This window comes from Diadema setosum, chromosome 11 (genome assembly GCF_964275005.1).
Source record: "Diadema setosum chromosome 11, eeDiaSeto1, whole genome shotgun sequence".
Classification (NCBI taxonomy): Eukaryota; Metazoa; Echinodermata; class Echinoidea; order Diadematoida; family Diadematidae; genus Diadema; species Diadema setosum.
In genome coordinates, this window is record NC_092695.1 from 23887306 (window position 1) to 23915173 (window position 27868).

At 41.0% G+C, this 27868-nt stretch overlaps 1 protein-coding gene across 1 annotated transcript; it reads left to right on the forward strand.

Moving 5' to 3' along the window:
* The first annotated feature begins 211 nt into the window (after positions 1 to 211).
* LOC140234852 (uncharacterized) lies at positions 212 to 27053 on the forward strand. Its single transcript, XM_072314898.1, has 10 exons — positions 212 to 337; positions 1829 to 3053; positions 5397 to 5487; positions 6259 to 6729; positions 21931 to 21994; positions 22471 to 22610; positions 23217 to 23291; positions 23720 to 23878; positions 24891 to 25195; positions 26033 to 27053. Exons 1-10 carry the CDS (start codon positions 212 to 214, stop codon positions 26140 to 26142), a joined length of 2766 nt encoding a protein of 921 aa, XP_072170999.1. The 3' UTR covers positions 26143 to 27053.
* The last annotated feature ends 815 nt before the right edge of the window (positions 27054 to 27868 follow it).

Consider the following 27868-nt stretch of genomic DNA (forward strand, 5'->3'; position numbering starts at 1 on the left):
TCAAAAGAGTATCCCCACAAGGTTCGTCATCCCCAGCTACATTATGCACGCGAGCATAGTTGGAAAATGTTGTAAGATTACACAAATTGCTAGGTTTGGGGATTCAGAAATCCCACAAAATCTGGCCTGACTGACCATGTACATATATCAGAGTCAAACCATGTTTGTGTACCCGTCTCTCTGATTTCTCCTCCGCAGACACTCGCCCCCAATGAAGCGGACGACGGACTCGGAGAGCTCCAGCGGAGAGTCCGATGTGGATAATACAGGGAGTGAGAGTGGGAGCGAGAGTAGCAGTGAGAGCGAGGCGGAGACGCCGCCCCCATCGCCCCCAAAGGTACAGGTGGGTTTTTGGTTTGTTTGTTGGTTACCTCCGCCAAGGGGGGAGGTTATGTTTTCGTTGCCGTTGGTTTGTTTGTTTGTCCGTGTGCAAAATAACCCAAAAAGTAGTTAACAGATTGAGATGAAACTTACAGGAAAGGTTGAGAATGACACAAGTAACAAATGATAAAATTTTGGTAGTGATCCGAGAATTTCTGTGGGAAATTATGAAGGATTTTTGATATTTTGACAGGTAGGGTCAATGAACTTAAGAGTTCAAGCTGCGCATTTTTTAGGTTTTCATACACTCACTGAAGTGCATGCTCTAGTTTTTGCTAGGACGAGGCGCACCGCGCAGCTGAGGGTTTATGACGTAACAAAGGCTTCTATATTGGGAAATCGGGCGATTTTTCAGCATGTATACCTATGGGTGGAAATCATCGTATCTCTATGGAAGAGCCCAAGGAGCTTTTCCCCAGTGGTGGAGAGCAATATCTTCGGTGGAAAGTAGCTGCTTGGCAGAGGTCTGCGCTCTCAGAGTGCTTTTCTATTTTTTTTTTTTTTTTGTCAGTTTGTTTTCTTTTTAGCTCATCTCATTCCTCTCCCTCATTCTATTTCCTCTGTTGCCTTCTCTTCTTCATCTTCACGTTTTTTCTTTCCTTTCTTCCTCCTCCTCCTTTCCACCTGTTTTTCACTCTTTTCAATCACCTCTTTGCTTCCTCTTCTTTTTGAAAGCTTTTGTTTCCGTCATCCTGAATCATTTTCATTTTGTAGTATCACCAGTGACCCGAGGGAATGGAAACAAGATTGCTTTGTTTTGTCTGTCTGTCTCTGTGATTGTGCATGCGTATGTGTCTTTAATCAGGATCCTGCATGAAGAATGCAGTGAATTTTTTTTTTCCAATGGTTTGCCCGAAGTGATGCATTATACATTCATGACCAATGTCAATGCAGCATTTGAACGCAACACCAAAGACAAAACTACCATTAATGTGTGTGGGTTTTGGTTTTTTTAAGGAAGCGGCTGCAGTGTTTGTTTGTTTTTTTCGTAAATTTTTTAAAGATTACACACTTTTGTGTTATTCCATAATAGTAACAGAATTCTATTTCATTTTGGTGTATTAAAGCTTGAAGAAGGAATAAGATGAATATCCCTGTTTTGTTTGTTTGTTGTTGTTTTTTTGGTTACTGCAGACAAACTAAGAACAAGTGTATATAAATTCAATGATAGCCATGTTTACTGAAATTTTACTTCTGTAGGACCAGAGAAAGTAATATCTGTCCCCAAAAAGATGGTTATGAACTAATGTAAGAATTTCATTCAAAATTTCAAATATGCTTTCTCAATTGTGTACGTAAAGTATAAGGGTATCTTGAATGTGACAGTGAGAGAAAAAGAGAAATCCTTCTATTTGTCCTTCTTGATGATTACCTCAAGGTACGACGTAGGCATAGACTGTTGAATTTTTTCCCCTCCTTTATTATCCCTTTTTTTCATTCTCTGCAGAAGAAGTCCTACAGCTTGCTGACCCAGATCAGTAAGCTGAGGCAAGAGAGGCCCGCCATGGCTCCAAGTACGCCGTCCTTTCAACGCGGACCGCCCAGTGTGGAGAATCCGCTGTCAAACTCACGGCCTGAGTCCGGCGACGGGTCGAAGCACGTCGACCACAGCGCGGAGAGCGGCGACAACGAGAACGAGGACAACAACAGCTTCAGCAAATACACCAGCGACAGCAACCGTGTGGCCTTTCAGGATTTCCATGACCTCAACAAGAGCTCTCACACGGGCAAGGCCTCACCTAGTGTTGGTAAACCTAAGAGTAACAACAAGTCAGTATCGAAACCCGCTGCCTGTAAACCTGTGAAGCGTCCACAGCCAAGGACAGAAAGTTCGGCCTCGACAAAGTCGAGCGGAGGTGGCAAGGGGGCCTCCGCAGCGCCGCGTGTGAAACAAGAATCCAGCTCAAAAGAGAGTGCCAAGTCCAAGCCCAGCAAACAGTCAACGAAAAGCGTCAGCAGCAATCAGGGTAAGAAGACGCCGAACCATGCGTCATCGGGTAAGGGGTCTGTGAAGTCGCAGGAGAAAAAGCAGACCCCGCGAGCGAGACCGAGCGAGAAGAGGAAACAGCCAAAGTCTAGCCTTTATGTGGAAACATCGGACGATAGTGATTCCGAGGATGAGAGGACTCAATCGCGGCCGCAAAAAGCGGCCGTCAACACGAGCACGAGCAGTAGTAGAAGTAGTGCTAGCAGTAACTTGAGCAGTAGCTCCATCAATACGGACACCAGCGAAACTCCTGCACAGCCCAAGGTTAAGCCGGAGAGTGGCAAGCGAATGCCTGGTGTTAAAAAAGGCGATAAGTGTTTCACCAAGACAGAACCGCTGTCTGATCTGTATGACCATCACAAGCCGCCCATCATGGACATCGGGCATATGGTGCCGATCCTGTCGCCAATCAGATCGGTCTGCACAGACGATAGACCACCGCCCATGCTGGACTGCCCGCCAGAGATCAAGTACAATGAGGAGGGGAAAAAGACCCTCATGGTCAGATTAAAGAGGGAACTGATAGATCACCTGCCCAAGGGTGGCGTCTTTAAGTACGAGTCGAACGTTCCGGGCACATCAACTCAGCGGAGAAAGGACTCCACCGACCCGCCCGAAAAACCCTCGGCTATAGTGAAGCCTGTGAAAAGGAAACAGACTGATCTTGAAAAGGAGGTGTGTGGCAGTCAATGACATGATCTCCTCCAAAAGATTTTTACTAGAGGATGTGAAAGTCCTTTTTTTTTCCCCTGTATGGTGTACATCTTTTTGTGTGTGTCAACTAATATCTATCAACAAAATACAAGCTATTAGAAAATAATTCTTTTGCTGTTATCCGTGAAAGTAAGAGATGAAATCTGCAATGTTCAGTGGTTATCATTCGTATAAGACGTGGAACAGTCGTAAATGTACTGGTTAGATAAACACAGTGAGGACAGCCCAAAATAACCCGCCCTGATGGGAATTTATTTTTTGCTTACATCGAAGCCTGTCCTGTGGCGCAGAGTGTAAATCAGACTTTACAACTTGAATCAGAGTAGATGCTTGAAAAAGTTGTACTCTCGGAGAATATATTGTGATTCTAGACACATCTTTGAAATATTGCAAGGTGTAGTTGGCATGTAGGGGAGGGGGAACTTGGGAAGAGTCAAAACATTAAAAAAGGAATTAGGTAATGTAGCTAGTAAAATATGTGTGGCTGTAGGAAGGCTTTGAGGCTGTTGGAAAGTTTGGGGGCTGTAGGAAGGCTTTGGGGCTGTTTGGACGACCAAGACCACAGTAATTGGGACTGCCAGTGTTGTCAATCATATATTTAGATAGTAGTCGTGTAAATGAGCCATGTCGTAAGAAAAATTGTCATTAAGTACCAAATTTGTTTCCAGTCCGATTACATTTGTTCAAATATGCTAGGATTACAGCTTGCTTTCTCATTAACAGCTTACAGTTGTGATTTGGTTTACTGCATGAGTGCCTTAAAGGTTAGAATTAGAAGATAGTGATCTAACTACATTTGATTTAGGTTGTCATCTTGTGGTTTAGTGTTTTTTTTTTTAATGGCTTTTAGAAGAGAAAGAAATGATTCAGATGTTTAATGTCTCAGTTAGGAAAGTTGTACCCTGACATAGTTTACAGGTTGTGATACTGATCAGTGCATGGTCATTGCAGAGCTGCCAACTAGTACTGATTTTCAGTAATTTCTACTGAAATTGGACAAGAATACTGAAGGTTACTAGCAAATTACTGATTTTAGAAATCATTGTCTGTGATAAATTCTATAACACTGTTAAGGATTACTGATTTTCACTCAAAAAAGGTGCAAATTACTGATTTTCAGCCATCGTAGTACTGAAAGGCTTTTACAAAGGTTGGCAGCTCTGTCATTGAATCTGAAATGGTTTGTGACCCCGTCATTACAAACATGTGATGAAGGTTTCCAGACATTCCTGTCCAGATTTGGAATCTGCAAGCTTTGTAGACTCTAACCACGTCGGTGAAGATGTGTATAGTGTGTCTGACTGAGGCTAAAAAAGAGAAAGAAAGAAAAACCCTCACACAGAGAGGTAAGAAGATCCGCCAATAGATAACAAAGTTCTAAGAAGTATAGGCTTTGATGTCTAGAGGCAGTAAAGTGTATTGAAGATGACAGGTAACCAAATGCAATGAGCTAATTCCAAAACACCATGGTAGCATTCTTAAAGGAAACCTAACCCAAAATATGAGTGTACATTGATGAAAAGCAGCAGTATTGGTAGAACATAGCAGTGAAAGTTTGAGGAAAATCGGACAATTGCTTTAAAAGTTACGAGTCTAAAGTCTCTGTGCTGTCATTGCTCAATAAGGGGTCTACTGCAGCTCATGTCGTCTTTCTGGACAACAATATACAACAATATAAAGAAAAGATATAGAAAATTCAACATAAATGTTCACCTTTCCAGCATAATGAAAGAGCACTTGCTTTTTCAGAAAGCAGGGGTATGATGTTACCCTCAACATATGTCAGTAACAAGTCAATAGAATGTGTAGTTTTCATGAAAAATGGAAGTGTGTGAAATCCTCCTCATATTTTCTTTATATTGTTGTCCAGAAATGACGCCATGAACTGTAGCAGTCCTCTTGTCCAATGATGACGGCACCGGAACTTTTAAAATTCATAACTTTAAAATCAATTGTCCAGTTTTCCTCAAACTTTCACTGATGTGTTCTACTATTATTGCTGCTTTCACTCAATCCACCTTTATATTTGTGTTTTGGTTTCCTTTCATGAGAATCCAAGAGGTTTGAATTTCCACAAACATCTCATGACTTTTGAGCTTGAACAGGATGTAGTTCTAAAGCGGTATGACATTGCTTTTCAGCCAAATCACTTGATCTTGCAGTTTTCTTGGCTTTTGATGTTTTTGACTTCATATGGCTAACTTGGTGACAGTAAACCAACATTGATTTGTTGTGTTACTGAAGATAGGGTAGAACAAAAAATGTGAAACAACTTTCTCTCTGACTGACCGGCAGAAATCTGGGAGGCCGGAAGCCAAGCGGTCAAGACTGGAGAACAAATCGCCCCGGAGAATGCGGGAAGAGGCTCTGAGGGGTGTGAGCAATGAACCCTCCGAGGCACTCGAGTGAGTACATGGGGTCAAAGATGGGAAGAAATGTGTCCTTTGCTATTCTGTAATGCAGAGGGTGGATGGGGGGGGGGGGGGGAGTGGTGGTTGCAAAGACTTTTTTGTTTTGTTTTTACAGCCCGTGTAATTCAGATGTTAGGGAACCCTTCTAGAAAAATCCATCTGAAGACAGAGCCAGCATCAGGAAAGGAAGCACAAAATTCTAGCCTGAGCAATAGTACAAACAATGCGAGATGAAATGTACTGAGGTCAGCCTTGAATTAGGCTGTATTTTTTTTTTTTTTTAAATCAGCAAAGGGGTGGCACTGTTGCCTTTTTGGATGCACAATGTGTACATTTGTATATGTAAATTTCCCTGTGACTATGAATTGAATATCATTATTTTTCTCTGTTAGGGTTTCTTCTTTGACCTTCTTCCCCCCATTATGGTTCCCATGCCCATGATCCTTTGTCGATGAGAGTTTCACATCGTGGGTAATTGTAGGCAGGTACACCACTGCAGTGTTCATATGACCAAGCATTATGAAATATAACCAGCTGCAAACACGTTGTGGGGATGAACAAAGCACAGATGTCCAGGAAGATAATTGTTAATCTGTATGATGTTCATTATGGAATAGCTTCCAGAAAGAAGTGGCCGTTTGCATGGAGCACACGAATCCCAGAACGCACTCCGAAATTGTAGCTGTAAATGTTTAATGATGCTTTTATCTCGTACCTAACAATTTTGCCTTGTATTTTGTATGCATTGCCTTTTTTCATGCTCAGGCCATTTGTGTCTAATGACAGTGCATTAGATAGACGGTCATCGACAGAGAGGAGGGGTAGTGTGTCCAGCATGTCCAGTCAGCCGTCCTCGCATAGCAGTAGGGGGCGCAAGAGTGAGCGGGACCACCACCAGTCCGGCCGATCCAAGCGGGACCGAAGTGACGGGAGGGACCCCGGCAGCCAGCACATCCACAACTGGACTAGCCCCGAGCGCCGGCCAGATAGGTCAGTGGAAATGCCGGGCGTAGCGCGGGGCTCGGAGGCCGATGCGGCCGGGCCCGGCTCGCACCGCAGCGGCCTACAACTCCCCCACTCCCACTCTCTGCCCCCTCACTCCCACCACGCGGCCGCCTCCCACCCCCACTCGCACCGAGTGGAGGGTGAGGAGTGGCGCGTGTTCCCCCCAACGGAGAGCTACCCAACCTTCGATGAGGAGGTGCAGGCAAGGCACAGACTAGAGTTAGACGAGAGGTGAGTGGATTCCGCCGCTGCTTTCAGACAAACACCGCTTGCCCCCATTCGCTTTGCTAGATTGTTCTCTCCCTCTTTATGTGTGGCTGTTTGTTCACTGGTTTCCCCCGTGGAAAGTTGAACCCCAACTTGCTCCTTACGTCCAATGTTGTTCTCATGCATAACAAAGGAAAAATCTGCAGTCACCACAAACTTGTTTCCAGCACATTCAACCCCGGCCTCACCTCGTCTTGTCAGATTTGTTTTGCCTGTCATGTTGGTTGGAAGAAGCTTGTTAGCCGACCACAGTTTTGCATGAATCCTGACAGTGTTGTGCCCACATGATTTTATAACTCACTCATGTTTGGCCTCTTTCCATGATGTCCTTTGGTCAACTAATTCAAACTTCCAGTGGCTTGTAGATGAATGAATTCAAAGTATTCCTTCAAAAAAGAAAGAAAGAAAGATGTTCTGAGCTACCCTCTGTGTCAGAGACATCAGATTGAATCCTTTGGATGAATCTGAAATTCTGTGGAAACACCATCACCCTTTGATAGTATGCTGTTCCTTCGGTGCTTTGAGGTTTTCTTACATCAAGTATCTAATGTCCCCCTAAGGCCCCAGAAGTTTGTTTTTGCTTGCCATTTACAGTTTCCTCACGTTAAAGAAGAGAGTTTTTGAATTGGGTAGAAATATTCAGTCTGCTAAGCAGTCTCAAATGATATGACTGGGCTGCATTACCCGTGCATGATAAGAGTGAACCTTTGACGTTCTGAATGCTGGCAGCGTTCTGTGAACATTGTTGGAAAAAATTTGTTATTGCATGCTGTTCTCTTCACCTAGTTTATTGTACGTTCCCCATTCACCGTTGCCTACCACTATTGTGCTTTGTTTAATGTATCAGATGTTGCTATGCATTGTCATAATGTGACATGTGACGTCAGGCTTCGATGTTTCTATGTCACACGCCTTCAAGGCCTGTGCAATCATCCAAATTTTTAGGCGAAAGCGAAAGAGGCGCGATTGCTTCACGCCTTTGATGTCATATGGTTGGAAAGTCTGTGGCACCTGCATGCCTATCCTAAATATGAACTCATTCTTTCTCGGAACAAGCGACAGTTGTGAGTGGCGTCATATCCAGGAATGCCACGGTAGGATCATAAATTGGCTTCATCGGATTACCATGACCTCAGCTAAGGATTTCAGCCTTTAGTTGTCATGGTGAAATGGAAGGTTAAACACACATCTTTAACATGAGCAGTGTGACTAGTTTGTTTGTTTGTCTGGTTGTTTTGTTCATTTGTTTGCTTGTGAGGTTGCTTGCCGGTTCATTTTGTTTTGAGGATTTGTCGGTCGGCTGCTTTTGCTCTGTTTGGTTCTGCATTTTGTCTGTATCAGTGAATAGCAGGAAGAGGAAATGATTTTTTTTTTTTTAATGGTCCTTTGTGGAAAATCACATCCCTTAAAAAAAGATACTGTAGCCATTGACACACTGTTACTTTTTTTAGCATGAACCGTTGCAAACTGTTTACAAGTACCAGCACTAATCTTTGAAATTATGCAGTAACACAATAACACATATCTCCATAATAATAAAGTGTCACATGAGGTTGTATCCTTGATGAAAATTGAGAGGTATAATGCAATGTGATGGGAGGTCACCTGCAGAAGGTTTGAAAAAGACGTTGTTAAAAGTCTAGGTAGTTCATGCTTGGGGGAAGCCGAAGGCTCAATTGTTTTTTTGTCCTTTTTTTGTGTGTGGGGGGGGGGGGGAGGGATTTTTTTAAGGAATTTCTTTATCTTGCGACATATTGATGAAAACAAGCAAATTTTGAAGACGGCATTTCAGCAAACAGCAATGTCTGCATTGCACATGAATTATGGCCCATGCAGAAAGACAAGTATTGATTGAAGAGATGCATTTTTCTGTTTGCAGAATGATTTCTGTCTGTTTTCTTTTCACAAGAGTTGTGACCAATGTAAGGGAGGGAGGTTTTATTCTTGGAGGTCTAGTCTCGAGTTGAGATTTTGAAGGGGAAGGAGCCAGCCCAGCTGGCAATGGGTATTTTAATGCCCATCCAAGACTTCACAGAGTATCAAGCATAAGATTGCATGCATCAGATTTTTGCGTAAGTGTCCGTTTGAATGGGCGGGTAGCAAGATTTAATTGCTAAGTTTTCTGGCAGCGTGCCGCAAAAAAGTTTGGTCTCTTGCATCCGTGTCCAGACATAAAGTGGTGAGGTTGTTTTGAGTTTGTCCAGGCATTGCATGCTAGATAGGAAACCCATTAATCCAACAAAACTACAACAAAGTATGTAATCAAATAGCATCTGGTATAAGGTCAAATATTCTTAAGTCCAGTCATAGGAAGATTGCAAAGGAGCTTCTTCCTCAAATTTGATACTCGTAATGGAAAACCTTTTTAAACCCAGGCAGAATTCAGACAGTGTCAATAAGTCAGCATTAGTAATTTGATATATTCCGCATCCCCAGTACCTTTTTGCAAAGTGACATGATGTCGTCGAGAGTTTAGGGGGACCGCTGGGGGAGGGTAAAAATTCACTTGTTGCTCGGCTGGATTCAGAGGTGATGTCCTACCCTGATGGAAGGCGGCACACCTGGGTGCTTGATTGACAAGGAATCCATGTGGATGGGGCAAACATTCCGGACGGATGACTTATTTCTGCGTGGCATTTAGGACCGCTTAAAAGTTCTGTCCTGACACTTTGCTGTAAATGCAGCAGCGTTCCCTCGTCAGTGCGAGTTGTATAGCATCGTAGACTCTACCGCCTCAGAATATTCATGATCTTTTTTTTCTTTTCTTTAAAAAGACTCTTGTGGCGAGTGCTTTTGCATCGCAATTAACAAGATGTTAGTGTCACAGTGCTAGGCAGCAGCACGTCGTAAAATCAATCCGGGCACCCCAGCGAAGAGACCAGAGGGGGGACCAAAGAAAGGGGGGACGATGACATCTGTATTTATGCTCCAGAGAATTTCTTTAATTAACTCTTTATATGCCATGGAGCAAACCCCCTGTGTGCCACATTATTCTGAGACACCAATGCATTCATACTTTGAGAAAACATTCTTGTTTTTAAATCTATGTAACTTTTATAGATTTATGTTAAGGTGGACATGAAGTGAGCAAAGTTATTAACAAATGACAATTTTTGCTTTGATGTAATTTGTATGACAAATCTATGATTGTTTTTCTTTCAATGACCAATAGCTACGTAATTGTAAAGGCATAACTTTTGCACACAAAACAGTGACAGAAACTAAGAATTTGCTCACAAATCAAGCAGGCAACGCTGCTTGCGAGTCAATTAACACATGAAATGCAAGATATGTGTCAGAGGAACGGAATCGCAAGAAATGCTTTCATTCTACTGGGGCATTTGGCAATTTATCGATCAGTTTTGGCGGGTTTGTGCGTTTGAGCAGAACATGCGAAGTTGGCAGGCCGTCGACTGAGTCGGGCATGCGAACGTGGCACATGAAGAGTTAATGAGTTTAAGTAGTTGTTTTATTTCTGTCTTTTCATCTAGGTATCAAAGGTAAAACATATTCTCATCTCTCCTCTCCGCAGGTTTTCCAGGCTAGCCTTTTTTTAGTCACGCTCTAGAAATTGGATTAGAAATATCTAAAAAGAAGGAAAGACACAAAACAAGATTGTCGCTAAGCTTGCCCTGGTGTTGTCAGGGAAGGGGTAAATGATTGGAAGTAAATTATGGGGATTCTGGAAAACAAGCCTCGTAATGAGCATGCCATAATTCAACTGATCATGGCTTGTAGTTTACACTGGTTGCCTAGGACACGGCTGCTCAATAATGGCGATGTGCCTCATGCTCGACTGACTCCAGTGTCTGCACTCCACTTTCAGCTGATGTACGATGAACATGCTTGCATCTGTAGTACGATATCGTGATATGCGTTTGATGTGCCCTGACCAAGACTTTGTGACGATTTTATATGACCTTCTGAATTCCTTTTCTGTCTATCTGTTACACACTCATATTTCTTCTGTCCTGTTAATATGTATATATTAGTGTCGTCAGTAAAATATATCGATGATGATGGTGATGATTATGATCATGATGGTGGTGATGGTGGTGATGATGATCATGATGATGATGATGGTGATGATGATGATGATAGCTATAGCAAAGGAGAATTGCTTAGTGAAGCATTCTGTTGTTGATTCCCTGAGGGAGAAATAGGCAATATTTTCCCCTTCTTCCTCTTCTTCTCCATCCTTCTGTCCATCATTCTGTCCCTCCCTCTCCTTCTCTTCCTCCTCCCTCACATCCCTTCCCCATTTTCTCCTTCTCCCTCCCTCCCCTCATCTCTCTCTCTCTCCTACCCCCAGCCTTTCCCCCTTCTCTTCACTCTCCTACCTTCCATGTCCTCTCTTCCACCCCCCTCTCTTCCACCCCCTCTCTTCTTCACCTCTCTTTCCTTCTTCCATCTCCTTGGCTCCCTAGCCTCCCATCACTCCTTCCCCTCCAATCCCACCCTCCTCCTCCTCCTTTCTCCCTTAACCTCTCTGCCAGTGCAGCCTGTCATCAAGGGCACCCTCTGAGCCCCTGCTGTGGGGGTTAGATATGTTCACCATGTGTCACTCACTGTCCCTCGGCAACGGGGGCACAGAAATGCCCGTAGCAATAGTCAAAATAAATACCGTTGCCATCTCCAGAAGCTAATATGACAAGGCACTGCCGGTAAATCATTTTTACAACCTTTCCTTCCTGTACCTCGTTTTGGGTGTCATTTAAGAAATGGGAAAGATTCGAAGAAGCTTCTGGTTTTATTTTTAAAGTTTGATTCGAATTGGAGATGGCCTTAGCAAGGAGGCAGCCAAGTTAGCTGCCTCATTTTTGCTCTTTAGCTGCTGACGATGGAAGAGAGAAAACAACAACTCGGAGAAGAAATTAAATTTCCTGCATGTCGACCCACAAACCACAAAGGATTCGGAGTCCGTGGTTTTGGTTTCATCGAAAATATGTTGAAACAAACTGCCCTGTACTTTTTAAGTCACATTTCTGTGGCAGTTCATGTTTATCAATGTGGCTTCCTGTCTATGAAAAACCTGAGCATGGATGTCTGCCCAAACATCTATCAGTTTAATCATGTGTTTTACCTTATCTTTAATAGGCATGCTCCAACCCCTCAATCAGCTCGGGGAGTCGTAAGGCTGTTTTAGAGCTAAAATTTAGTGCCAAAATGCATAGATATATCCCCTGGGAGTGACTTTACAATTTGATGCAAAAGATCACTTACATCTGATCCTAAAAGTTTCTTCCCCATCTTTGATATGCCAAAAGTATTTTGAGAGCATCGCTCAACAGAAGCTGTGCTCTATCGTTTGTGGGTATCGTGATCTGCTGAATACAATAGACACGAAAGCAAGTACATGGTGATTGCATTGAAGTGTATGTGAAAGTGGAGCATACATGCATTATACGTGATGAGTTGCAGGTTGAGTGCTTTATGATTGCAGGACAGTTCTATGTCATGTGGTACCATCTCTCCCTTGATGTCTGCCTTATTCTGGTCCATGTTGTATTTATTTTTAGTCACATTTTATGTTTCCTTTTCTCATCTCTTGTATTCTTCTTTATTGATAATAGTAATATAGGTTTGAATAGGTTGGTAAAGCCGTGTTATCCAAGCAAGGAAGTGGCAGGCATGGTTTCATATCATTATCTACGGTAAAACGAGGAATATATTTGCAGCATGAAATTTTCACGAATTTCCACCGGCATTCAATGCATATGGTGTAGGGCCTATAAATAAGAACTTTTGTGTGCATTTTGATTTTGCACAACTTGCCTCCTTGCAAAATTTGCTAAAAGTTCATGCAAGTGAAAATATCTGGTTTTACAGTATCCTTATCTATCTATCTATGAATTTATCTATCTATCTATGAATTTATCTATCTATCTATCTATAAATCTATCTATCTATCTTATCTATCTGTAGGGCCCTTCTATGTATCTGTCTGTCTACAGTATCTCTCTCTTTATTCAGCTATCTATCTATCTATCTATCTATCTATCTATCTACCTATCTATCTATCTGTCTATCTACATATATCTATCTATCTATTTATTTATCTACATATATCTATCTATCTATTTATCTACATATATCTATCTATCTAACTATCTATCCAAATAGCTGGTTAACACGCTTTCTTTCATCTTGTCTGTGTATGTGTGAATCTATTAATCTGTTCTTCTATCAATCTGGCAGTCCATCTCTTTGTTTCTTTTCTTTCTTTTTTTTTACATTGTAAAGGAATGCCAGGATGCTTAGGAATTTTACACCTTGCTCTCAGCATCCACTTTCCTAACTCCCTTGATTTTTTTCCCCCTTCTTCTTTTTCGTTTGAAATTCTTTTTTCTTGTTGGGAAGACTGCATCAGTCCATCATCAGAGGAACAAGTTGGCTGAGCTGGGCTGCCTTCCAGACGGTGAGGCCCCTCTGTGGGGTCAAAACATGTCACTTTACAAAAGAGAGGACGGAAGAATTCTGGTGCAGGCCGACATTCCAAAGTTCACTTCCCCTTAATTGTGACGTCCACAGTGCAGACATGAGCATGTGCATGTGCGTGCGTGTGTGTATGTGTGTGTGGTGTGTATGTGTGTGTGTGTGTGTGTGACGTTAATTGATGTTTTGGGAAATATCTTCCCAATAAACATCTGGTTGTTCGTTTCCAGGGCTGTTCCCAAACTCTGTGGATTCCTCTTGATGTTGTCTGCAAACGTCAGCCAGTCGTGCATTTGAGTGAAACCCATCAACGGGGCCTAACGAGAACAATCTGCCCTTTCGTAATGCCCGTAAATGTTTTTGGAAGAGGGAAATTAAAGTAATTGTTCACCCATTAGAAAAAAACAAAAACAGAACAAATCCATCTGCAGTATCGTAGGGTTGCTTTCAGACAGTCATATTCAGGAAATGGTTAGTTATGTCTTCCTTTCTTTTCTTCTTTTTTTTTTTTTTACGATCCTCGATAAATGTCATTCTTTCGCTTCCACTTTGTTGATCATCCCATGATAACAAGGCAATCGGAGTAACAGATTTGATCCCTTTCACCGCTCAGGGAGATAGATAATAAAGGTTACATCTTAAAAGCCGCCATTATCGAGACACTTATGTCCAGTGATTAGATCATCGCTGTATGAAAATAATGGGGGCAGCGTTTCTTCGGCACGACTGTTCAATTAAGTTCCAACTACCTGATTAGAGAGTTCTGACCTGGCATATCAGTGCATCAAGTTGCAGTATTTACTGATTATGTTGTCTTCCTTCTTTGGGGGGGGGGTTCTGTTTGGCGTGATTCACGGGGGAAAAAGTGAGAACTGCGGATGGAGAGTGACGAGCAGTGGAAGCGAGATGGATTCCGTCTGGGATCGGCATTCAGGCTGGAGAGGAGATTGTTTAGAAATTAATCAGATGGAGGAGTGCCTGCAACAATTTGTGCTCGATCAATCACTGAAGCAAAAGCGGCAGACAGATAGTGAATGTTTGTGTGTGAGTATGTGTCTGTCTGTCTGTCTGTCTGTCTGTCTGTGTGTTGTTGTATGAGCAGGGGAGATTAAGAGAGATAGAGATTTAGGCAGTAAAGAAAAAAAAAGGAGAAGAAGATCAGGACAGTTGAAGAGGATGAATAGCACGGGAAACAGCATTGGATAAGAGAGATCAGTTGAGATGGGCAGTGACAGAGACAAGGAGTGTGGTGACTGAAACATGGAGTGGATATCAAGGCGGCAGAATGGAGCAAACAATCAGAGAGAGAAAAAAAAAGGAACGGAATATATATGAACAAGGTGGAATGAGCAGAGAAATGAAAAGCATAAACACAGACAAGGGCAAAGAGAATGAGAGAAAACAAGATGATTAGTGTAGACAGAGAAATAAGGCATAAGCCAAGAAGGAATGATAGAGGTGTGAAAAGGTAAAATATAGAGAGTGTGGGATGGCAGACAAGACAGGAAAAGTGGGAGTAGGGTTGGGGGAGAGATGTTATACCCACCCCCTCCTCAACCTTCCTTACCTTGTGGAAAAGAGTCATCCATTTCATTTGACACGGCTTCTCTTACCCTCCTCCTCCTCCTCCCCCTCTCTTTTTCATCTCTGGAGAGAAACGACTTTGGCATCTTATCAACGCAGACAGAAAAGATAACTCCCTTCTTTCGCAGGAGAATCAATCCACTCTGTGTGTTCGGTTTGTGTTTGTTCTGTAAATACTGCAAAAAAAAAAAGAAAAAAAGAACCTGTCCCGGCCCTTTCAGTGAAATGACTTCTATATTTCAGAGCAATTTGCGAGTAGAAGCGCCATTTTGTTTTGTTTTGTCGTTTCCTCTGTATATTATTCCCTCCTATCCTCCCTCGTGGCTCGTGGGGTCGTGAGCTCGGATCTGATCTGATCACTGTCTGCATCAATTGGGCATCTTTCCACTTGATGCAAAACACAAGCACTTTTGTTAGTCTCCGTTCAAGCCTCCCATTTAACTTCTTGTCATTAGAGTCTGTTACTTAGGAGCCAATCCAATGTCTGTCTGTCTGTCTGTCTGTGTGCCTGCCTGTCTGCCTTCCTGTCTCTTTTCCCTTTCTCTTAATCTTTTCTTTGTTTGGCAAAAAAAAAAATGCATCTGATGGTTTTTATAACGAATATGGGTGTAAAATGTCTTCCTTTGTTTTGGTAATAGTTTTGTTTCAGGCCTAGCAATGCAAAGAGCTTGCTTTTTCATGTGTGGACTTGAATATTGATTTTTTTATGTTTATTTTACTGATCTGATGTTAGTTGCAGTGACTAATACTTTCTGAACCAATTGTGTGAAGGCAAAGCATATATCCCCTTGAAATGGTGCCAAAGTGCAAGGAGTCCTTTAAATATCAAATATCTCCAGTAAAAGCAGGGACAAAGTGAAAAATTTGACTGTTGTTTGCGCCGTGCGTCGCTGAATGAGGTGATTTGCGGCTCTGTATGGCCTGACCTTTCACAGGAGAGACACCTCCTCGTGAGGCATTTCGTCGAGGAGACAATAAAAGCTCTACCAGCTACCACACACTTTATGGGGGAGGGGAGGCGGTGTTAATCACCAAATGACGAGGTGTTGGATTTAGGCATTAACTCTTCCCTCAAGACAAGACAAACACACACATTTTTTAGAGACCTGTCTGCCGTGCGGGGTGTTTGTTTAACCAATTACATCTCATTTGTGCTCAGGAGAGGCAACTTTTGTCATATGCCCTCTCCACACCTGGAACCAGTATGTTAGATGCACCTGGAACCAGTTTGTTAGATGCAAAGGTCAGAATTCGTTTTCTCATGACTCCAAAGTGTCTTTACAAGATTGCTTTACAGCAATGTTGGTGAACTTTCTATTTTTTTAAGGGAACTGTCACAAGCATTGAACCCAATAGAGAGATTAGTAGAGGTATATCTCAGCAGTCTAATAATCTGCTGCATTAAAAAGATTTAGAAGGGAAAAGATTTCTGTCAAGGCCTCTATGTTAGATAACAAATAAGAAGTAAAAATCAACCAAAAAATCAATGAATAATAATTGTTGTTGTTGTTTTGTTGTTTGCCTGCAGACAAATGCTGTATTTCTTTATTTTGTATTTGGCTACAGAAAGTCAAGTGAAATATTGTAGAACTAAGGCATTTTATAGTATGCAAAGAGGACTAGAAGAACATGGCACATTGGCATTACAAGTTCTAGTACCACGAGTTTGCCATCCACGGCAGTGTCTCGAGGCTGACATACTAATATCTGTCCCCTGTTATCGCCCCACGCTCCATGACTAGTCTGATTAGATTAGGCACTCCTGTCACCCGTGTTGACTCAACGGACCCGGCGAAAAATTAAACATTTTCGTTGCGTTCTTTGCGCACCGACGATGGTGGTCTTCAGCGAGGGGAGGGGAGCCGCATGTGAACGAGACTTGTGTAGAAAGATAGAGAGGAGGACCTTGACATGCAGGAGGGCATGTCTCTTTTTTTTTTCCATTTTCTTTTCTTTGCTGGTTGCCTGTGTTTAATTACGACTGTGCGGGCCTGCTTTGGTCATGTTCGAGATTAGGTCGTTAAAAAACGAGTCCCGGGCAGGCTATGCTATTCTCATTGCTGAGTAACACTTACTCATCGAGCGTCCCTGATTGTTCTTTAGCTCACTTGATGAGCTCAAAACTCAATGACCCAGTCACTCTTCTAGTTAGTAGCCCAAATTTTGCCCTGCAAGTCACATAGCATTGAAGGAAAATAGATCCAGGGTTAGTGGCTGGGCTGCATATGTAGTTGTAACATTTACCTCATAAGAAAATACAAATTATGGTGTGAAGAACGGCGGAAGTTTTACATCACTCTAACAATTTGCTTATTATTCATGAAAAACCCATTAATAGGCACTATGGTGATTTTTGCTGCTGCTCAAATTATCATGGTGTCTTTGTTCAATTGGAACTCTAAATTTCGACCGCAAATCTGGCATTGGATAAAGATTAGATTTGAACGGGTTCGGTACATTGATTTGCATAAAGTCAGAAACAAATTTACAGAAATTTGCTGCTGTCTTAGAAGAAACACTAATTTTCTACAGTGTGTTACCATTTTGAATAATAGTGATTACACTGATAACATGCAACTGCATGAGGATGTCCCATGCAGTAAAGGTTCTTTTTTATTCTTTAATCACTGCACCTATTTGGGTTGGCTTCTTTTTTTCTTCAAATAATACTGGATAGGTTGCACATTGTGACACTCTGCCATTTGATAATTACATGTTGTATACATGAAGTGGAGAAATATGAGATGCATTATAAAAGTTCCTATCCCCTGGAATACATTCACCTGGATGTAGAAGAAAGGGCTGACAATTCAATTTTTATTTAATGAATCAAAACAGGACTTGCCAGGCATTCCACTTTGCAGTGCATTTTCTCTAGACTGAGCCTGCATCATGGAAAAAAAAAAATGTTGTGTCGGGCATGAGCAAGTTCGTGACGGAGGCATGTCGTGTCTGTGGGTTCTCTGGCAGCGTTCCATCTGAGAGTCTCATCATGATCGAAAATGCTGGAATCGGGCCCGATTGAAATCTAGATCTTATCTAATCCGGGAAGACAAAGGACCGCTTCAAATTTCCTTTCAGTCAAGAGCAATTATTTCTGTGTCTTCCCTGAAGTTGTAGTTTTTCAAGAGTGAAAGTGATGTTTGAGCAAGGTGTTCTGAATAAAAGCTTCGGTTACATGTTCTCCGAGTGGAGAAGCATACCTTGTACATACATACTTATGTACAAGGTATGCTTCTGTGTGTACATGTATATGCGTGCATATTTGTCAGACTGACTCTGTGGGGGGGGGGGGGGGGGGTGGGTCTGTGTGTATATGTGAGTCCATGGTCAGATGTTTGTATGGATGTCCGCTTATCACGTCTAAGGGTAGACCCATACTGGAGATATAATTGTTGGAAAATTTGTGATATATTGTGTTTCCCCACACTCACTGATTGAGAGGCAGCTGTGTCTGACCAAGCCCATAATTTTGGTTTCAATCAAGTAAAACCTCATGGACCATGCTACAGTAATATAGTGAGAAATTTATGTTTTGTCAGCAATATCAAAGGCATTCTTTCTGTCCCCAGAGACAGTACAAGAAAAGGGGGGGGGGGGATGGAATTGTCCTTAAGGGAGATGATGAACTTTATAAATGAAGAATACCTTGTTATTTCCTTTTTTTCCTTTTTCTTTTTTTTTTTCTGTTTGGTCTGGTTTTCTGAACTTAATAGCTTCATATTTTTGACATTTTTGAAAATATTGATGCCTTTTGTCACCGTAGGGAATTCTAATTTCAGCAGATAATCAGCTTTTGATTCTGAGAAAGATTTGTTTTTCCCCCCATGGGATGAATAACAGCAAGTGTGCTGTCATTATTGTTGTTAATATTCTTAAGACCAAGGACAGTTTTTAACCAGCTGTGTGATATTTATACCATCTATCTACATCTACATGTAGCTTAATAATGGTGCTATGCATAGAAAAATTAATATCATAGTGGCATGGCCCACATAAAGCGTGGTAACATTTTTGGCACAGAAAGTTGTTGGGTTTTTTTGTTTTTTTTCCAAATGTTATGGGTGTATTTGATCATGCAAAGAATATCAAATATCCATGCATAAAGATTTGGTTATTCAGAACAAAACAAATGATACACTTGTTGGAGAACATTTGTTGCAAATGACATTGACACAGCAATGGTGATGTCTAGACAGTTTCCTCTCAGTTCCAAGAAATGGAATGTCTTTATTGTCTCCTGACATGCAGATGAATTAGCAGGAAATCTTGAAATATTTCATTTTTCAATTTCTGTCTTCTTATTCATTTTAAGGTTGTTGGTTTTTGTTTTTGATTTTGTTTTTTGTTTTTTGGTTTTTTTGGGGGGTGTGATTGAGCTAATTGTATTCCTTGTATTTTACTTATTCATTTATTTGATGAATTTGTTTCATTTCATTTTGATTTATTCCTTTCCCCTTTGGGAGATTCTTAAAATCTTTTATAGAGATGTACCTGTACCTGTACCTGTACCTGTACATTTACCTGTGTAAGTAATCATTTTCAAAACATATGGGAATGGTGTGATCTGTAGCACCTTAGATATCCTGTCAGATCAATATTCACATTTGAGCAACTTTGTAACACAGAGGTTTGCTCATATTTTTTTTTTTTTTCGTTTTTGTGGGGGTTTTTTTCAACACAAGGAAGAAAAAGGCCTAGTATAAAACATTTCTTGTTTTAAATGGGCATGTTCCTACATGGAGCATACATGTAGTTCTGGTCTCATTACAAAAATAAGTGTGATATTAAGTGTGAGCACCTGATTGATGACTCACATTACATTTGCTGTACAATGGACATGATGTACTGATCCTTGGTTGTGGTATGATGACACCAGATTATTAACTTCGCAAGAGAGCAATCCCCTCCGGGCAGTGCTACCCAAGAGTCGAGGGCGCGAAGAAGAAGTAGAAGAGGTTGTTGATGTTCCTCGGTGGACTCCGGTCATACGTGTTTTGTCATCGTTGTTTTTTCCCCTCCAAAATGGCTGGGTAGGAATGTGTTCCTTCTCACCCACTCTGATCTCCATCACCTATTAGAGCTGAGATGTTATGCCTGTGTAAGCCTGACACTTGTGGACGTACACAGTCGTGGCTGCTTGCAAGATATGGTACTAGAGGCCTTGACAATCTTTACATGTGTTTGATGGATTCCATGTTGAAGACTTGAGTGATTTCTTTTCGTGGATATGATTATTTCCCAACTGACAACCCCCCCCCCCCCCTCAAAAAAAAAAAAAAAAAGGAAGAGAAAACATCGATGAGACTGTGATGTCTGAATCAGCGCAGTAAAGCAGTTTGTAAGCACTGGGCTGTTTTTTTTTTTATTCCTGCTGTTGTTTTGTTGTTTTGAGAGCCCGTGAGATCTGGATATGCCAACTAGAAACATCCAGCGAATTTCCGATGGAGTCTGTATCATTGCGTGGGAAGAGAGAGAGAGAGGGGGAGATATGCTGAGACTCCCATCTTCAGGGGACACCATCCAGAGCGCTGGTTTGTTTTATGGCTGTGAGACTTACTTGGTAATGCTTCAGTTTACTTCACTGGAATATCACATCAATGGTTATATTTCCCCTCAACAGTGAATTCTTCCGATAACTGCTATTGAAGAAAAGCGTGGTTCTTGTTTGGTATCCTTGTGTCAACCGTGGAACACTGATGTGTCTGGTGGGGGAAAAATGATCCAGAAATGCATGGAAGGCCATCTTCTAAGAATCCTGGATGTGAGAAGATTATTGGTCAATATGCACCCAGCTCCCACCCCCCCCCCATTTCTTTCTCCCCCTCCCCATCGCCCCAATTCCCTAGTCTACAAAAGCCATGCCTGCACCTCTCGATATTACCCCCTTCCCCCCCCAAAAAAAAAAAAAATGAACAAACATGTACTCCTCTATCGTTATTGCCCCACCCTAGTGAAGAGGCAAAATTTGCAGCATCGCTCTGAGCTGGTAGCTATGGTGATTAATTATATAATAATGAGATACCCATATACACACACACAACACAAAAATTCCTCAGTCAACATGGTATATGATAGATGAATTACATTGACATGTAAACCTTAGCTCTTTCTATATTGTAATGACTTTGGAGGTAAATGCAGCATCCCTTGTTAGAAAAAAAAAATCCTTAATTACTATGTGATTCAGGCGAATCCTGTCTATTGACACTTTGTTTGTTTAATTGCTACATCGTTGCTAGGCAACAGCACATTAATCGCGCCTCTCCATGAAGCACAACTAACGTCACAGTGATAAATCACGTAGATTATGTCCCCAAATGGTTAACTCGGGGGACAAATGGTTTGTTCGCTTGTCATTAAATGCGTCACTGTCTTTGCCGAATTCCACAAGTTGAGTTATTGCTGCTTGTCAATGAAGAAAATGAAATGCATGAAAATAAGTGTTTTAAATGTTGTTTGTTCAGCATCATTATGAAATATATTCCAGTGTTTATTTGAATTGCAGTGTTAATTGGAAGCCATGTACATGGAAAGAGAATACAGTATTATGAATTATCATAAATTCACAAGTGCATGTAGGAAAAATGATATTCGATCATATATATCTGATATATCCTAAAGATTTAACAAATTCAGTCTTTTAACAATTTTGTAGAAAATTATATGAAGCTTAATATGATACAAAGAATTTCCCTGATGTGCATTGTATGCATGTTGAGACTGTTAAAAAAAGGGTATAGATTAGAGATTCTACATATGCTTTAAATTTACCAAATTTAAACTGAAGAAAAAGAAGAGATATGGAATTATTTTACTGTTAAGTTTTGATGTTATGTGGATGACAATTAATCACAACAGCCAAATATTGTTCCCTATGGATCATTGAGTCATTGAAGAATGAAGGAAATGGGTAACATTGTTTTTAATCATATATTAGGGGGAGAGTACTTTTTGTAAAACTTATAATACTTTTTCATACTTTTTTTAATGCCCTTAGTGGAGGCAGACAGGACTTCTCCTTGTGAAATTGCTGGTTGGCTATTACACCACTGGTGGCGTTTCTCTCTTCTCCTTTTTTTTTTCTCTCTCTCTGTCCTCTCTCTTCCAATGGATGTGTTTTTGTTTTGTTTGTCCTTTTCTCAGGCAATACACGGCAGACGACTATCTTGCGGAGGGAAAGAAACTGAAAGATTTGGCGGACAACATGGTAAGACGACTAACTTTTGACTTTGTCCATGTCTATGTCTATGTCTATGTGTATATCTTTGTGTACGTCTTTGTGAAGCTAAGTGCCTGTGGTTGCCACTGGCTCATTTTTTTGTGGATTTGTCTTCTACGTTCATCAAAGTGTTTCCAAAATTACCAACCTCTCACGATTGAAATGGCGATCAGGATATATATTCATTTGCATGAATCTCTCCTCCACTTATGAGTGTTTTTCTTTTCATATTACATTACCTCAATAGATAATTCACTACCGGTTTGTAAAGCATTTCTTAGTATGCAGTTTCATTTGTTATTAAAAGCAGTATTACACTGAAGTATTTTTAGCAGTAGTAGTGTAGCGCCAATATCATTATCGTAAATATTTAAAGTACGGTTGTTGTCATTCTTGTTGATTTGCGTCATCGTCATAGTCGTCACCGTCGTTGTTATCGTTGCCACTTTTGATTTACTCTTCAGGTGGACAAGAATGCGAAGGCCTTAACCTACTTTGAGGCTGTGGTCAGCTTGACCTCCTGTGGCAATGCCTTTGAGCTTGACCCTCACGTCTCCGACGAGAAGGCAATCACTATGTATTCAGACACGTGTGAGATCATCAGGTAAATCCCAGTAGTGTTCCTAGGAGGGTGGGATTTCTTTCACTTCTCTAGAGCGCTCAGGCAGGTATTAAACAGAGGTTTAGTTTGAATTTGAGTACGAGTTTTTGGTAAAGCAAATCTTTATGAGAGTGTGTCATTTGTTTCGCCAGTGGGAGAAAAGGTGTATTTTTCATTAGTCTGTTTTTCTTCTCTTGTTTAGATTGCTGGAAACTAGAGTGCATCCAAAGTGTTTTACATGTCATTAATGACAATTGTAGTTATTGAAAAGAACAGTGTTTTTCCTGTGATATCTAATTAAGCTTCATCAACGTGTGGAGTTTTCCTGTATTTTAACTAGAATTATGATCTTTCTGCCTTCATAAGTTCATTTTTTTTTTTTTTTTTTACTGTGCATCAGCTTGTTTTTTGTCTGTTTTTGCTTTTATTCTTTGATATTCAGAGGTTGGTGTTCCATCTGTGTGCAGAAGATGATCTATTGTATAGTACCATGATACATGTGTAGTTGTAAAAAATAAAAAGAAGAAGAAGAAGAATGACAGGCATTTAACTGGCATACATTTTCTTTTTCTTTTTGCATCTGCCCCCCCCCCTCCAATTTTTGTACAGATTCATTCTCAAACTGAAAGGTATTCGCAACGACCCTGAGGGCAGCAGACATGACAACAAACTCGCTGTGCTGTGGTGAGTATGATGGAGGGTGTACTTCCCCTTGGTGCCAGTCTCAACATTTCCTCTTATCTCAGTATTTTCCCACTTAGGTATCAATATATCTTTTGCAGATTCTGCCTCTCGTTTCAGTACTTGATCAAGAGGTGCTGTTTGCTGGAGATTGGAATACTTGAGGCAGAATCAGCATTGAAGATTGCAGGAGTTGCTTTTTTTCAAGTAGAAGATGTAACCCAAGTCCTAGTTTTTGTTGGAGATTATCTTCTGTGAAAAAGGAAAAAGTGTGGATATTAATATATTTATATTTATCATAGTTGTATGTTCCACTGCTGTACACCGTGATTCACAATCAGATATTTTTGTTGTGGTATTTTGAGCTTACGTTTGTTTGAGGATTCATTTATTTATATATTTATTAATCAATCTTTTATTTTGGTAAACAGCTATCGAAGTCAAGCCGTGCTCAACATGCACATGTTCAAGCTGACGCGGCGTCCGGCCATGAAGCTGTCGCGGGTCATCCAGAACCACCTAAAGGGGACTTCTTCCAAGCCTCAACTACCAGTACAACAGAACACGTCCTCTTGGAGTTCCTCCGGAAGGTGGGTCCCGCTCCGCCCCCCCCCCCCCCCCCCAATGTCTTTTGACCCTCTCACTCCAAAATTACAATAAGTTCAGATTCCACCTCCCACTCCCATCCCTTCCCCCACCAAAAAAAAAAACCAAACAAACAAACAAACAAACAATCAATCAAGAAAGCAAACAAACAACAACAAAAAACAAATCCAAGATTTAAAAAAAAAATCCAAATAGTCACAAGTGGACAGTAACTACATTCTTCTTCATTCTTTATGTATCATCTTGATTTTGATCTGGAGGAGGGGAAATTGACAAGGGTACATAAGATTTGGAAGCATATGTACCGAGTAGCTTGGCACTTGTTGACTTGTATATTACCTCCTCGTTGATGTCAATTCTGCCCTTGTAGTGTGTGTGTGTGTGTGTGTGTGTGACAAACTCCTGGAGGAAATTTGATTTGTGTGTTTCCTGTCAAACGTTAGAGGGGGACAAAAAAAAAAAAACAAGTTTGAGAGATATTCCTCCATCACACTTCCCTTTCCCCCATTAAAAAAGAAGAAAAAAAATAAAATAGTAGTTTGCTAGTTTTTCATCGTCATATTGCAAAGAGTTGGATAAACATTGTGCTGGAATTGCCAGATAAAAGTCTGACTGATTTAGGAATTATATTTGGCAATTGACATGCTTGTGACATGTCATGTGTTGTAGCTCCGTGGAACCTTGCTGATCATGATTTTGATGTGTGAATTCCTGCAGCCTTTGATGATAGATAACACAAATCTCTCAGGGTATGATCTGATATTACATGTCTGCTTGTACCAAATTTCTTCGGAAACCTTTTGGCACTTGAAAGAGTGCTACTGCTGTCAGATCAGCACATGTTGAACATCAAAGGGTTAGACTTTGGATTTGTTCTGGCAAGAGATGTGAAGACTTGATTTGATAATCAAGAGGATAGAACTAAGGGTGTGTTGCGATGTGTGACAAGAGTTTGGAATAACCTGCCTCTACTCTTTTTTGCGTAATGACCCTCAGGTATAGTGGCAACCAGCCATCGATGTCACCAACTCCCTCACCGGCGGGCAGCGTCAGCTCAGCGTGTAGCCTGGGTTCACAGGGCAGCGCCAGCAGCGAACCGTCGGGCGGGGGAGGGGCCCCCGCCCCGTCATCGGGCGTGTCCGGGTCCAAATTGTGCAATGGCATGAATCCGCGGGACCAGACAGTGGCAGTACCCCAGCACATCCTCAACTGCATGTCCACCTTCATGGTCTATTCCAACTACAGTCTGTACAGCATAGACTACTGGGAGCAGGCAGAGACACTGATTCAGGAGAACCTAGGTAAGTGGGACTGAAGAAGGAGACTAAGTAGAGGTTGCAATTTCTGTCTTTGTTGTTTTGGTGTTGTATGATTTGTTTATATTGAATATAGACATGACGTTCCAAAAGCAGTATCTTTTTTTTTTGGGGGGGGGGAATTTTTTAGTTCAAGGTTTTTTCCTGTTCTCTTTAAATTTTATTTTTTATACTTCTAGAAATATATATGTATAAAAGATATATTTGACCATTTAAAAGGTCAAATATATCTTTCATTTATCCGTAATGATTGGTCCTATAACCTTGTTAATTTCAGTTGCTTGATTTTCAAAATACCTTAAATCGCTCAATTTAAAACTGATCCTTGAATTGGCAACATATTTTAGAAGATTTACATGTACATGTAAGTTAATGTCTCTTTTTCAAATTGGCAATTTTTTTTTCTTCAGATTTTGTGCAGATTAAGTTGATTTCAAACAGTTATGTCTAGCATTTCCCCAGAATAAGATATGTAGTGACATTCAGAGGTACTGTAAAGATGGAAATTTTCACTGTGTGGAAATACTTGTGTATATCGCACAAACTGAAACTAGTGAGAAAATAAAAGCAGGCAAATATTTTGGCTTCTTGTATGTAACACTGTTCAATGTCTTGACTACGCAGAATTAAAAACACACAAGATTCATCTCGACTGGCTGGTGCAAAAACTTTCTGCCAGAAAATTTGCACTTTTGCAAGGACCACTTTGAGGAGAATCAGATGATAAATCTTGTAGCAAAATTCCCCAAGGACATGATGGTTGAAAACCCAAGTATTGACGTCATTTGAACATTTGCCTTTCAATCTCTCTTCCTCCCACAGAGTTCTTTCTGGACCTGGACCAGGAATGTGGTGAGCTGACTCTTCACAGCAGTACTCAGGAACTGGTGCATTACGTCAGGCGGGGCCTCTCCAAACTCAGGCAGATGTGACGCGGACGGACCAACAAACGGGGGCGTGGAAGAGACGAACATTTTATTGCGTGTGAGAGAGAAAGAGAGAGATGGGGGTGAGAGTGTGTGTGTGAGAGAGAGATGGCTTTGCCCTAGAAGTGACTGGATAGTTTTTATGAGATTATTGAGTCAACCAAGCAGCTCAACCGTCTCCTGTCTTTTTCTAGCGAATGATTATTTTTACAGCGTAGCAATTTTTTGTACCCCCTCCCCCGCCTTCTTCTTTTATTTCGGTTTTCTTGGTCAACTCGACTGCAAACAAGTCTTCATTCCACTTCCGTGACATGATGAGCAGAGAAGGTTGGAGTAGCCGTGCAACGGGAGGTGTGCCAAAAAGAGGCTTCACATCAAGCGGTCAAGAATGGACAAGTGATGGACGCGGCAGTGCCGACTATTAGACCAAGGGCAGCAGCAGCAGAGACTTAACGAAACAATTGACCCCGTGCTCAACCCCATCCCTACAAACCTTGTTGCCTGGAAATCCACACTACAGCAAAACAGTGCAGCTTAGGCATTGAATAACTTTTTTTTTTCCAAAGCTTCCAAGTGATCACGACCAGAATATGTTCATGATGCAGTCTGGGATTCTACATTTATAATTCATCTCATCATCATTTGGTTTAATCAGAGTTCAAAAAAAAAAATGAAAAATCCAACTATCATGGTGACCTAGTGACTATTGGCTATCACCTTTATGACCTCTGCAATGAAAAGTACTCAAATTTTTTCCTTTCTTTCTTCATTCTACTCTTGAGATTCGACATCTTGTCTTAGGCAGTCGTCACAAAGAATTTCTCTCTCACGCTCCTCAGACTGACCCAACTTATTTTCTCTCGGAAAAACAAGCAGAAATGCATGATATTTGGCTCCTCAGTCTGGGAATTTGTCCTGCAACCATTTGATGTGGTTTAACAATACCACTATGATTACTAAATTATCAGAGGCTGCACTCTAAAGAGAAAGCATCAGATCAAAGGCAAAAAAAAAAAAAAGAGTTCAAGAGATTGCGCAGAATGTTGCAAATGCTGTAGGGTTGGCAAAGAAACGGTTTGGTCACAAAAACATGTGATAGTCAGTTGTACAAGACCCCACTATGTCATAAGTTTTGTGCTTTCTTTCGCTGAAGGAAGTGTTTACAAAGTGGGTGTGCACAAATACATGTCAAGGACGTTACCGTGTCGTTCATGTTGTCCAAGGCCTCAGATAACAAAAATTGTATCTTTCACAAGACAATGAGAGTCAAGTGTTTTTGATGAATCTTTTTGTGCAGTACACAGTGAATGAAGTATTGTGTACACCCTAGTCATCTGACCGAAAGGACCATTGTTAAATATATGTTGTGACACTGTACTGACATTTAGAAATTTCTCAAAATGATCTTGTCTAGTTCTGCTCAAATTATCAAAAGGTTTGCTACTTTAAGATTTTTTTTTTTTATAGTTTTAAATATTTATTATTGTTATTAATATTATTTTAAGAATTAACTTTGCTTTGTGGATAAGTCTCCTTCAGGCATTATGTTATGGTCTTCCGTTTTATTACAGAAATGGAAGTGAAATTCCCTAGGTGTGCTCGATCCCTCTTCCAGAAATTAAGAGTTGGCATGGGAGACTCTTAATCATCATTCAAATCATTCAGAAAATGTGACAAGCATAGGATCACCCAGCTGTCAGATTTCAACTTATATTGTCCATCGATAGAATCA